The 13,337-nt window shown below is 39.3% G+C and overlaps 1 protein-coding gene across 1 annotated transcript in view; it reads left to right on the forward strand.

The window, feature by feature from the left end:
- Nucleotides 1-13,337, forward strand: part of ENTPD7 (ectonucleoside triphosphate diphosphohydrolase 7) — a 45,791-nt gene extending 32,454 nt beyond the window's left edge. The window contains exons 8-13 of the mRNA XM_047073287.1: nt 1,777-1,910; nt 5,148-5,314; nt 7,558-7,882; nt 9,715-9,800; nt 10,637-10,798; nt 12,246-13,337. Of these exons, the coding sequence (XP_046929243.1) occupies nt 1,777-1,910; nt 5,148-5,314; nt 7,558-7,882; nt 9,715-9,800; nt 10,637-10,798; nt 12,246-12,477 (1,106 nt within the window). The 3' untranslated portion in view covers nt 12,478-13,337. The remainder of the gene's footprint in view (nt 1-1,776; nt 1,911-5,147; nt 5,315-7,557; nt 7,883-9,714; nt 9,801-10,636; nt 10,799-12,245) is intronic.

Here is a 13,337-nt window from a genome sequence, read left to right on the forward strand (position 1 = left end):
CCACAAACATACGGCCAATTAATCTTTGACAAAGCAGCAAAGAATATCCAATGGAATACAGTCTCTTGAGCAAATGGTGCTGGGAAAACTGGACAGTAACATGCAGAAGAATGATCCTGGACCACTTTCTTACACCATACACAAAAAATAAACTCAAAATGGATGAAAGACCTAAACGTTAGACAGGAAGCCATCAAAATCCTAGAGGAGAAAGCAGGCAAAAACCTCTTTGACCTCGGCTCCAGCAACTTCTTACTCAACATGTCTCCAGCGGCAAGCAACACAAAAGCAAAAATGAACTATTGGGACCTCATCAAACTAAAAAGCTTCTGCACAGCAAAGGAAACAATCAGCAAAACTAAAAGGCAACCGACAGAATGGGAAAAGATATTTGCAAACGACATATCAGATAAAGGGTTAGTATCCAAAATCTATAAAGAACTTAGCAAACTCAACACCCAAAAAACAAATAATCCAGTGAAGAAATGGGCAAAAGACATGAATAGACACTTCTCCAAAGAAGACATCCAGATGGCCAACTGACACATGAAAAAATGCTCAACATCAGTCATCATCAGGGAAATACAAATCAAAACCACAATGAGATGCCACCTCACACCAGTCAGAATGGCTAACATTAACAACTCAGGCAAGACTGCGGAGAAAGGGGAACTCTTTTGCACTGCTGGTGGGAATGCAAACTGGTGCAGCCACTCCAGAAAACAATATGGAAGCTTCTCAAAAAGTTAAAAATAGGACTACCCTATGACCCAGCAATCACACTACTAGTTATATATCCAGGGGATACAAGTGTGCTGTTTCGGAGGGGCACATCCACCCCAATGTTTATAGCAGTGCTATCGACAGTAGCCAAAGTATGGAAAGAGCCCAAATGTCCATCAACAGATGAATAAAGATGTGATGTATATACACACACACACACACACACACACACACACACACACATACATATACAATGGAGTATTACTCAGCAATCAAAAAAATGAAATCTTGCCATTTGCAACAACATGGATAGAACTAGAGGGCATTATGCTAAGCGAAACTAGTCAGAGAAAGACAAATATATGACTTCACTCATGTGGAATTTAAGATATAAAACAGATGAACATAAGGGAAGGGAAGCAAAAATAATATAAAAACAGGGAGGGGGACAAAACAGACTCTTAAATACAGAGAACAAACTGAGGGTTGCTGGAGGGGCTGTGGATGAGGGGATGGGCTAAATGGGCAAGGGGCATTAGGGAAGACACTTGTTGGGATGAGCACTGGGTGTTTTACATAGGGGATGAATCTATAATCTCCTAAAATCATTATTGCACTATATGCTAACTAACTTGAATATAAATAAAAATAAATTAATTAAAAAAAGATTATAAGGTTGTTGCTTAATATTGTTGAGTTTATACCTGTATGTTTTTTTCTTTTATGCTGAGTATTTGTTCCTAAACATATTAATATAAACATTTATTTGCTTTATTTCATAACACGTTTAATGGCTTAAAAAATTATTATCAATAAGACTACTACAATGCAGTTTAAGATATTTGTTTGCTTCTGTTGTCAGTAAGATACATCCTATAAGGGATATAGTAAAAATGCTACTTGAAAGAATTCTCTGTAATACATAGTTGATACAGTGAGATTAATTTATTTCAGTTTGCTCTTCATTTTTTAAGGGATTTCTATTTTGATTTTTTTTCATTTTTGATTTGTTTTTTAATTACTAGGGCTTTTCTTTTCCCTTATTTATTTCAGAATCAGATGCTGAGGGTCCCCAGGAATTGGCAACAGGGCGCAGAAGGACAGTAGGGATACTAGATATGGGAGGAGCCTCTCTCCAAATTGCTTATGAAGTTCCTACCTCAGCCTCTGTCCTTTCTCCGAAACAGGTATTTTACCTTTTAGGGATATTGGGTTGCTACAAATGCCAGTATTTGGGAAAGAAGGTCACTGTTTTTTGACTTAGACCAATTTGCATGGGTCCAAATATTTGTTCAGATACTCACTAGCTTACATTATCTTGGTTAGGTTACCTCTCTGAGCTTTAATCTCCTCCTGATGAAAAGAGAATAATAATAGTATCCACTTCATGAAGTTGGGAAGATGAAATGACACCATGTGTGTAAAGCACTTGACAAACTTTCCAACATGTGCTAAAAGTTTAATGTATTTTAGCAGTTATACTCCCTGTCTCCTGGGACTGCTAGAAGATTAAACATGGTAATTCATATAAAGCCCAGAGTACAGTATTTGGTACATACTTGTTCATTAAATGTTATTTCCTTTCCCTTACTTGTGATTCTATTCTTGTGCTTCTAAATTCCTTACCTGACTAGAATGTAAAGAATATATGTATCCTGAGGAAAGAGTTTTATCATAGAGAGGAAAAAGAGCTGCAGACAGTTTTTAAACACCTGTTGTGTGCAAGGAATGAGACATATTGTACTGCCCCCAAAAACTTATTATAATCTATCAGTGAAGACAGCCTGTGATAACAGGCAGACTATGGAAGTACTAAAATTTGATCTAAACCAGGGTTTCTCATCATTGGCACTATTGACAGTTTGAGCTGGATAAATCTTTGTTGTCGAGAGCTGTCCTGTGCATAATATGATGTTTAGCAGCATCCCTGGCCTCTACCAGATATCAGTAATGTCCCCACTCTACTCGTCTACTACATGAATGGGAGTCATGCTGGCTTCCTGGAAAGTAAGGTATTTACCTGGGCCCTGGATGATAAGTAGGCTTTTGCATTTGAAGGTTGAGGAAGGCCACCTTTATGGAGGAAATAGTATGCACAAGGGCACAAAGAAAGCAGCAAAGAGCTCAGAATGTCCAAGAAACGTTGAATAGCCTGTTGTAGTATAGAATTTTCCAGTATAGTAAGTCTAGGAAGATAAGATGAAGTTAAATTGTAAGGAGTCTTGGGTGCTATGCTAGGGAATTTCACTTTTATTTCTATAGATGGAGGAGAATCAGCAAAGGTTTTTGAGTAGGGCAGTCATATGGGCCTCAGTTTCATCATCTATGAAATAATTAAATTCTGAAGGTCCTTTTCAGCTCCATTATGTGACTGATAATAGATCCAATCTGTTTTTTTAGGAAAATAATTTTGTTGTCTGTATGAGAAAGAAATGTAGGTCAGGGAACCTTGGGTAAGAGGTAATAAGGGCTGAACTAGGCAATGTAAGTGGAAATGGAATGGAGGGCACAGATCTCAGGGGTATTTTGGAAAAAACAAAACAGTGTAATGTAATGGTGTGGGTAGGGCAGAGAGGGATACCGAGTGATGCTGAGGTTCCCACCTAGGTACCTGGTAGGGTAAGGAATTCAGTCACTGAGAGAGACCCCAGGGTAAAGGGTGGGTTGATGCTAAGCAAATGAGTATGGTCTGGAAGTTTGGGTGAGAACACTTTTCTGGTCTCTAGCCCAAGTCCTTGTAACCAATGAATTCAGTTTTACGTATGATGAATTTGAGATCTCTGAGGAGCATATATGCCTAAATATCCAGCAAGATTGTTGGGAATGTGGGTTTAACAATCAGAAGGGGTCTGTGCAAGGGTTGGAAATTTGGGGAACGAGGTTGTAAGACATTTTAGTCTTTATTTGTTAGTATGTAGTCAACAGGTAAAATGAAGGCATTGTTCATGCCTTTAAGGATAAGTGGAACTTATCCTTAAAGTCTTAAATAAAGGACTTTTTTGTTTGTGCAGATTTAGAAAGCAACACTAATATAGAAAGTATACTTGCAAGCAACAAGTTAGATGTAGCCTGGTAATATAACGGTCTTACAGATGGCTTTTAGGGCTTGGTAAATAACGAAAGGAACAATGAGACAAAGTACAATAGTGCTTTAAAAAATATAAGTAATCCTAAGTGCCTAAAGTGTTTTTTTTGGTACAATTCACAAAGTTGTGCACATTCAAAAAGTAATGCAACCACCACTATCGAATTCTAGAACATTTTCATTACCCTGAAAAGAAACCCCACGTTCATTAGCAGTCACTTGCCATTCTCCTCCCTCTAGCTCCAGCAACCACTAATCTGCTTTATGTCTCCTGTGGATTTGCCTCTTCTGAGTACTTCACATAAATGGAATCATACAATATGTGACGTTTTGTGTCTGGCTCCTTTCACTTAGCAAAATATTTTCAGGGTTCATCTCTGTTGCAGCATGGATCAGAACTTCATTTCTCTTCATGGTTGAATAACCATATGACCATGCCATATTTTGTTTATGCATTCATCAGATGATGGACTTTTGGATTTTTGTTTCCAGTTTTTGACTATTATGGATAATGCTGCTGTGAACATTCACATATACATTTTTGATTAGTCATACTTTTCAGTCCTCTTATATATATACTTAGTGAAATTGCTGGGCATGATAGCATTTTCATTAATTAAAAATAAATACATTCAAAACAATAATTTTACAACAGTATGTACAAATATATGTTACATTAAGCACATTAGAATGTGGGGGTAGGAATGGGGGTGAGTATGAGGATAAAAGGAAGTAAATAGACAAAACAGAAATGGGGCTTTGCCATGGTAATGAGCCGTGAACTGAGGAGTATGATTAACTCAAACCATGGACTGAAGTCAAAAAAAAAAAAAAAAATAGACCATCTTTTCATTAGAGGTACTGTAAAATGGAACTTTCCCAGTCCTAGTCCCTGTCATAGGATACATTAAAGTTTCTTGAATAGAATTGTAAAAACCCATAGAATAGGTCTCAGGATGATCTTCCAAATTCCTGAAATTTATTTTTATCAAAAGATTTTTTCTTTCCTGATGATAAAAGTAGTACGTTCTCATTTTGGCAAACTGGAAAATCTGAAAAGTACATGCAAGAAAATGACATTATCTGTAATGATTCTGCCTTGTATAGAACTACAGATCCTGTTGTTGTCTCTAATTTGGTATTTAGTCTCTGTACTTTTTTGTTCAGGCTTGTCATTTTGTGTCTTTGTTGAAAATAATGTTATGAGAATGAAAGAATGCTATAAGATATTTTAAAGGGTAGTTACAGCACATGAAGACTGGTATATTGGTAATGTCATAGCTCTCTGTAAATCAACCAAAACGAAAATTCCCTTTTTTCTCTTTACATTGTACTATAGGAAGAAGAAGCAAAGATCCTGCTGGCTGAATTCAACCTGGGCTGTGATGTGCAACACACTGAACATGTGTACAGGGTTTATGTCACAACCTTCCTGGGTTTTGGAGGCAACTTTGCCCGGCAGCGCTATGAAGATCTTGTGCTGAATGAAACCCTTACCAAAAATAGGTACTTTGGACATGGGGATCTGTGCCTCTGAAATAGAATGTTGTCAGGGTGCAGATATTAGGAAGAAATACTCATATTCTACTAAGATAGGTATGTCCTTGCTTCCTCCTCCTTCCTGACCACTCTCGTCAATGGGGTAGTGTCACTACTAATAGAGACCCTCCATTGGTATTCCCACTTGGTCTAGGTTAGGGTGCATTCTGGTCTTTGCTCTTAGGACTCAGAAAAGTATAGCAGCTTACTATGGTGATCTCTTGCTGTGTCCTTTTTCAGAAATGGTATCACAGGATAAGTGAGGCTAAGTTATTAATTTACAATGTGGAGTATAATGTAGTTCTTAGCAGTTCCCTCTTGGTAGAAGACATATTTGTTCACTTACAGTGGAGTTGCATCTTACGTGGGAGTGAGGTTCCATAGTGCGCATAAAAGATAAAAAGCATGTGAAGTTAGAAATAATCTTCACATTGTTCTCTCATTAAGTCCAGAATAGCCAGTTTTTCCTGCAGCGTGGACAGATCACTGATTCTTCATTTGGCTACCACATGAAGTATTTAGACCATAATGTACAAATAGTTGTGGGGTTTTTTTTTCTTTAGTATTTAAAATTATTGTATCACTACGTACGTTGAAGGAAGTATAAGACAGCAGAGGTTTTTTTCACCATAAAATTACTTACCCCATTTGTTTTGCTAGAAATACTAACTTGAAGAAATACCGCTATTGTATTAATTACAATTATGAATACGGCGATTTGTAATAATTGGTCCACAGCAGTTGTCTTATTTGGGACCATAATAAAGAAAATACTGTCTCCTGATTCTTTTTTGTTTTTGTAAGTCTCAACTACCAAGAGGTCAAAGTGTTTTAGGAGACTCCTGTTATACCGGGTGATGGACGAATGCCTTAAAACCAAGCAGTGTGTTTGCATTCTGAAAATACTCTTCAGTCTGTACAGATGTTGCTTGGGCTGTGGAGCTCAGATCGCTCCTGCTGGCAGTCCAAAGAACAATTATGAAAGTTTTACACCAGTTTTGTTGTGTTCCATCTTTGCTAGCTGCTGTGTTTCCTTTTCCATTTCCTTCCTTTGTCGTTCTGCTGCCCTTTTCTCTTTGTCTGCTGTTTCCTGCCTCAGAACTTGCCAGGCTGTATCATGGCTGCCACCATGCATCAATATGTGCATTGGTATTTCTTGCCAAGTTCCTAATTGAGAAGACTGATCATTCATCTTGTGTAGCTGCTACTCTACTAGAGAAACCTATGCTTCCTGGGATGTCAAAATGTAATGGTTCTTTCTTCTTAATATGACTTTCTGAGTTTTTTTAATAGTTGGTGTCACATCCTTAAAATAGGTTCCAATTGTTCCAGAACATTTTGTTGTGTTGCCACGTTCCCAATCCCTCCTTCAGTCTTTACATCATGGAGGCTTCTTCATCCCAGGAAGTCCACACTTCAATGTCTGTCTGTTTAGGAACTGATGAATAATTAACTGCAGTTGACAAAGCTATTTGGTCTCCACTAATTTCTGTCCTCGGCCAGATTTAATCTCTTCAGGAACGGGAATATTGTTGCTGGGCAAATGCAGACTTGAAACAGCCAGAACCATGTAATGGCCAAGATGGGGATTAGAACTTGCCCCAACCTGTCCCTCCCCACGTGGGGCCAGGCAGGTCCTTCCTATGGCCAGCTGTTGTCACTGACCACTGACACATCCTTCTCCTCAGGAAACTCCTCCAACCTTCTCTCTTTACCTTCTCCCAGGTGTTTTGCTAAACGTTAGAACCACACTCAGTGTGGTGAGATCTTGGCACTTCTAAGAAGCAGTGTAATGAAGACTAGATTGAGACCAGCAGATTAATATCTCTAGTTTCACTATACATTGGGAAATATACATGTTGATTAAAAGGTTGAACAAAATTTGATCACTGCCATATTTCTCTCCTTATCTTCCTCCTTCCTCCCTTCCTTCCTTCCTTCCTTCCTTCCTTCCATCCATCCACCCACCCACCCACCCACCCACCCTTCCTTCCTTCCTTCTTTCCTTTGTTTCTGCTAAATTGAATTTGCTTAAGTTAAATGTTCATGTGTTGTGACTGCATGGTTGATACTCCATGCTTGTTTCTAGGGATGCCATATAAAACAAGATATCTGTGAAGCACATTCTTTGACCAAGTTTCTTATAGGCATTTTTTAAAAAGGTTGAATACATTAGTGATGTGTTTTGTTTGTTATTGTCATTGTGGCAGGTTGCTGGGCCAGAAGACAGGTCTGAGTCCCGACAATCCATTTCTGGATCCCTGCCTGCCCGTGGGACTCACAGATGTGGTGGAGAGGAACAGCCAGGTGCTGCATATCCGAGGAAGAGGAGACTGGTCTTCTTGCGGGGCAATGCTGAGCCCCCTGCTGGCTCGCCCCAACACCAGCCAGGCCTCGCTGAATGGAATCTACCAGTCACCAATTGACTTCAATAACAGCGAGTTCTACGGTTTCTCTGAGTTTTTTTACTGTACAGAGGATGTGTTACGCATCGGTGGCCGTTACCATGGGCCAACGTTTGCCAAGGCTGCTCAGGTAAATTATTTATAGTAAAGATGATTCATACCAGCAGCAGCCGTTTCTCTATGCCTAACTTTGTGCCAGATGCTGTGCAAAGGGCTTTGTATGCCTGATTTCACTGATTTCTTCACAGGAGGAGCTCTGTGAACCTTCATTTTACAGATGAGAAAGTGGACTCAGAAGTTAAGGAGCACACTGTGCTGTACTATCTTCTAGTTCATTAAACTTAGGTTTCCATGTATGTCCTGATCACCCAAATTATCACCCAGCTCCAAAATCTTTGTGGTGGCTAATGGTTTTTCCTCTAGCTTTCCAGTAATCTTGTTTAATGTTTGTGGTCAAAAGTGTCATCCCCAGATATCTTTCCCCTCACTTGGTATTCTCAGTTGTAATGTGCTTTTGGAAATGAGGTCACACAGGTGGGCAAGTCCACTTTGATTTTCTTGGTTTGTCAGGAGGCCAGAGTGGTATATAGAGTCACTTGGAATATTAAAAAGATATTGGGAAAAACAATGTCAGGGGTACTATTTAAAACTAAAATGCAGAAGAAATAAAATTTCATTTAGAGCATATATAGGACATTAGCAGCTTATAGGCTTAAATCATTAGTTACCTGAACAGGTAAAAGTTTCTCTAGCTTTCTATAGCTCCTTTAATTTAGATTCATCTCTGAAGGTTTGCCTGTCTTTCTGATCTTGTAGAAGAGAGACTTATGGGAAGAATTTGACCTTGTATTTTATTCTTTTCTTTCTGCTTTGTTACAGTTCTCTAGGGTTCTCTGGATAGAAGACTTCCAATTTAATAATGTCTGTACTATGTGTATTATTCTGTTCCCTGAAGGCAGTCCCTAAGAAATATTGAGGAAAACCTGGTTTGTATTTGTTCTTTCCTCTCCAGCCTCCAGGAATACACTTATATTCCTTTTCCTTTCTAGCATCTAGGGCTGCCTAACTGTTCGTGGCCTACGTCTTTCTCTCATTTTAAAACTTCTTCAAATTCTGTTCCCTTGAACACCAAAGGGCTCAAGTTACTGCTTACTCAAATTGCTAGTGGCTTCATATGTTCTTTTTCCCAGGTGAAAGAGTTAATTTTGTTCCCTTACTTTTTTTTTTTTTACTTTGACTCAACTGTTATTTTCCCAGTGATACCTTCCCTAGCAACCATATCCAAAACTGCAGCCCTCCCCAATTTCACCTATTTCCCTTTCCTGCTTTATTTTTCCATGAGCATTTATGTCATGTAACACACTCTATATGTAAATGTGTACGTGTATACATGTCTTATGTATGCATGCATGTATATGGTTATTGTCTGTTTTTTATCACTAGAATGTGAGCTTCACGAGGACAGAAAGTTTTGTCTGTTTTGTTCACTGCTAGATCTCCCTGGCACCTAGAAAAGCACCTGGCACAAAGTAGACATTCAGAGGAAAGGAATGGTTCTTTGGGGAGAACTATAGCAGGGGAACAGGCCAGTGGTAGAATTTGACCATTCTGTTCCATCTGCTTTACTTCCTCATCTTACATAGTGTAGAATGAGGCTCCTTTTGGCTTTGATGTTGCTATTTCTGGTCCTAACCTTACCCCTTTCTGAAGCCAAAGAGGCTCAGGAGCCGTGTTGGGCTGGCTTTGTACTGGACTTGAGGTGATGGGAATAAAAAGGAGACCCTCAGGAACCTGTGTTCTGGCACTTGCTTTGCACAGTGTCCAGGGAATGAATGTGGTATTTCTGTTTTCCTTTGTCAACTAGTCACCCACAAGTAACTTTAGACATGGAACAGCTGAGACTGTAGGGAAATTAGTTGTGCTTTAATTTCATGTTCCTCTGTTTCTCTTTGGTTGTTCCAGGATTACTGTGGCATGGCTTGGTCAGTCCTAACTCAGAGATTCAAGAATGGTCTCTTTTCATCACATGCAGATGAGCATCGACTCAAGTGAGTAGCTTCCTTTTTTCCCTAAGATTGGCCTGAAAACGCAGATGGCAGATTATGAGAGAGAGAGAGAGAGAGAGAACAAGCAAGAATACAGATGGAATTTTCTGTTGAAGGAGAATCAAGAATTTGATTTTTAGATTTTGATTTTCTGAGTGATAAGGGCCAAAATAGTGAGCCTATTTTAGTGAAGCCAGGGAAAACCAGGGTTACCAAAAGGCTCATTCCAAATGGTTTGAAATCAAAAGTGGTGTTTTTTTAAAGCTTTTAATTAAAATATTGAACATGCAGAAAAGTGGAAAGAACAGTAACATAAATCCTCACCCAGCTTCAACAAATACCAATATTTTGCCAGTTTGGTTCATCAGTCCTCCCATTTTGTAAACATTTTAGTTAATACATTTTAACCATAAACAAAAATAGAATGGTATAATGAATTTCTGTATACCTATCACCCTGCTTCTCTGCTAACAGCTACCAACTTCTGTCAAATCTTATTTCATCTCTTTTCCCAGCCTCTTACCACAATTGGGTTCTTTTGAAACAAATCCCAGACATCATGTAATTACAGCAGGCTCCTTAAAAATAAGGACTCTTATAAAAAGAAAGAGAAAAACACAGCAATATCATTATGGCATAAAGGTGTTCCTGCACTTTTGTGGTAAACATCAAGATAAAGTAGGCTCAGATTTGGCTCCACCTAGAGGCGAGGAAGGTGAACTGGGGAGAGAGATCCTTTTTGACATCCAATGGGAGTATGTGGAAAGTATTCTTTTTTCTTCTTCTTCTTCTTCTTCTTCTTCTTCTTAAAAAAAAATATTTATTGTTTTGTCACACAGATATCAGTGTTTTAAATCGGCTTGGATGTACCAAGTTCTTCATGAAGGATTCCACTTTCCCTATGACTACCCACACCTGCAGACAGCCCAGCTGGTATATGACCGAGAAGTTCAGTGGACACTGGGAGCCATTCTGTATAAAACACGATTCTTACCCCTCAGGTAAAGTGGACTGAACTGGCATCTTGAACTTAGAGGATATTGGTGTCTCAGAATAGGTTTCTTAAGTGACCACTCTCCCTCAAAAATGCATCCAAATTAACTCCCTTTATTACTATCCCATGAACTATTATTACTAACCAGTTATGTTGAAACAGAAAGAAGGTTGAGAATTTAATCCGGAGTCTGTTCTTTAGCTTCGCAATTTCAGGAATGCAGTTTTGTTTATGCATAATAAATCATTCTTTAGGATTGAGCTCTTACTAACCAGTTCTAAGATTCTTACTGATAAACCAAAATTCATTCTTAGGTTATTGTAGAAAACATCTGACTAGAGAGCTAGGGAATGCTGGCTGTATAGAGCAGTCTTTCCTAATGGGTAGAGTCACTCTAGACATCATGTCATTGACTTGGAAGGCTTTTGGTGGGCCAGAATTTAGAACAAAGCACACAAGATGCTTTTAGGGGGGTATTGTCACTAAGCTATGATAGCCTGATGTCTTGCTCTATGTATATAAGATATTTGGGATAATGTTTGGGTACTCTCTCCCCTGTATTATTTCGGATAAACTAAAATGAATTTTTAATCTTTGCTGCCTGTTTCTTTAAACCCAATATTGTCAGAAACCAGGTAGCTGATAGATGTGAGAGAAGTGGGGAGCTGGAGAGTACGTGCTCTAGATGAAGGGCTGACTCCTATCATGCGGAAGTGCTGTCCCAGCATCTGCCAGTTGTCATTTGTCAGGACAAGCCAGAAATCCGTATTTTATAAGCAGCGTTTCAGTTTGGAGATTCACATTTAGAGAAAACACTGCAGGTCGAACCAAACAAAAACGGATCCAGTATCTGGACCTCCAAACTGCAGCTTCTGTTCTAAGTAGGCAGGCTCCTGCACTTTGGTTTACATGCCTCCTCTTTTTTTTCCAGATTATAAAACAGTTGATCAGGCAACCACTTTCTTTAGATATATCCTAAAGAAAGCACAGGAAGCACAGCCAATTTTTTTAAGGATTTCAATACACTCTGATTTCTTGATTGGATTTAGGGACCACCCTATTCTTGTTAGAACCATAGTTACAAACTGTATGTATGTATTTACAGAATGGCATGGGACCACTGTTAAGACAATCAGTATTATAGATGATCAGTCTTATCTCACTGTTCACTTTTTTGTCTTCTCATTTTGTCCCCATTCTGGAGGACGTAGGCCTGTGAGGAGAAAGAAAGTACAGGAGGAATCACATAGGCCTGTGAGGAAAAGAAAGTACAGGAGGAATCACATAGCAGTCCTAGGGCTAGAGACGTTCTTCAGCTTTGCTTGCTCTGTGGAACTGGTATCAGCATATTTGCATGGATAGAATAAATGATATAACACCACTGGCCTTTTAAATCCGCATGAATGTTTTTCTTTGAAATTAACGTTACTTGTCACCTTCAAACTCTTGCCTAGGGATCTACGGCAAGAAGGTGTCCGGCAGGCCCATGGTAGCTGGTTCCGTCTCTCCTTTGTCTACAACCACTATCTCTTCTTCGCCTGTATCCTGGTGGTGCTACTGGCCATCATCCTGTACCTTCTGCGGCTACGCCGGATTCACCACCGACAAACTAGAACCTCAGCTCCATTGGACTTGCTGTGGATTGAGGAGGTGGTGCCCATGATTGGGGTACAGGTAGGGCCATGAGGCCGGACAAGGACATAGAAAGCTCGAGTACCCCAGGGTTGCTGCCCATTGACTTCCACCACTTCCTTGTACCGGCCTCAGATGCTGCTTTGCCTGACCTTGGGATATTTGGCCTTGGAATTTCTACCTTAATATCTACTTTAATTCCTTCTCAGTATCCAGGTCCTCTTCTCTAAGAGAAACCGGAATTTAGTCTGTGAAGAACTAAATAATGAGAGTTTGGTGCTAACAAAGAGGACCAACCTTAGTCCAACTGAAGCATGCTTCTACTCCTTTATCTGAGAGGTCTAGTGTGTTCCTGGCATCTAGACTTTCCCCCCTTGCTAAAGCATGAAGTTTGACATTCGGCAAACTGGAAGCCTGGTTGAAACCAAATTTGGAGCATCTGATACAAAGCCGAAGACATTCCAGCAAGTGCAGCAGCCCCTTCTTTCTCTGTAACAGAGATATCATTTATGTGGAGATCCACACCCTTTCATAGGGATCCAAGATATTTGCATTTCGCTGAAACAGATATGAACTTCCAGGCAACCAAAATAACATAGTTTCTTTGCTTACTTGACAAAGAAGCCGTTATGAGTGTGGTCCAAGATCCTTGACGTAGTGTTGCTGATGTTGATTATTATATGATTTTAAAAGGGTTTAGAACCCCTTCTAAATGAATGGTCAATCAAAGATTTTGACAGTATCTTATGTGATACCTGGTATGACCAGGATAGAAAACGTTTCTATGACTATATGCCTCACCGGCTGTTTGGGCATTAATTTTTCTTTTTGAGCCTTAAGTGTGCTTGTAAGATGGAGAAACTGATAGGGTTGGAGATCTGGATTTGTCTGGTTTTTTTTTGTTTTTTTTTTTT

The sequence above is a fragment of the Lynx rufus genome, unplaced genomic scaffold (assembly GCF_022079265.1).
Source record: "Lynx rufus isolate CCGP_SWC_20201006 ecotype Redwood Valley unplaced genomic scaffold, mLynRuf1.p SCAF_11, whole genome shotgun sequence".
Lineage (NCBI taxonomy): Eukaryota > Metazoa > Chordata > Mammalia > Carnivora > Felidae > Lynx > Lynx rufus.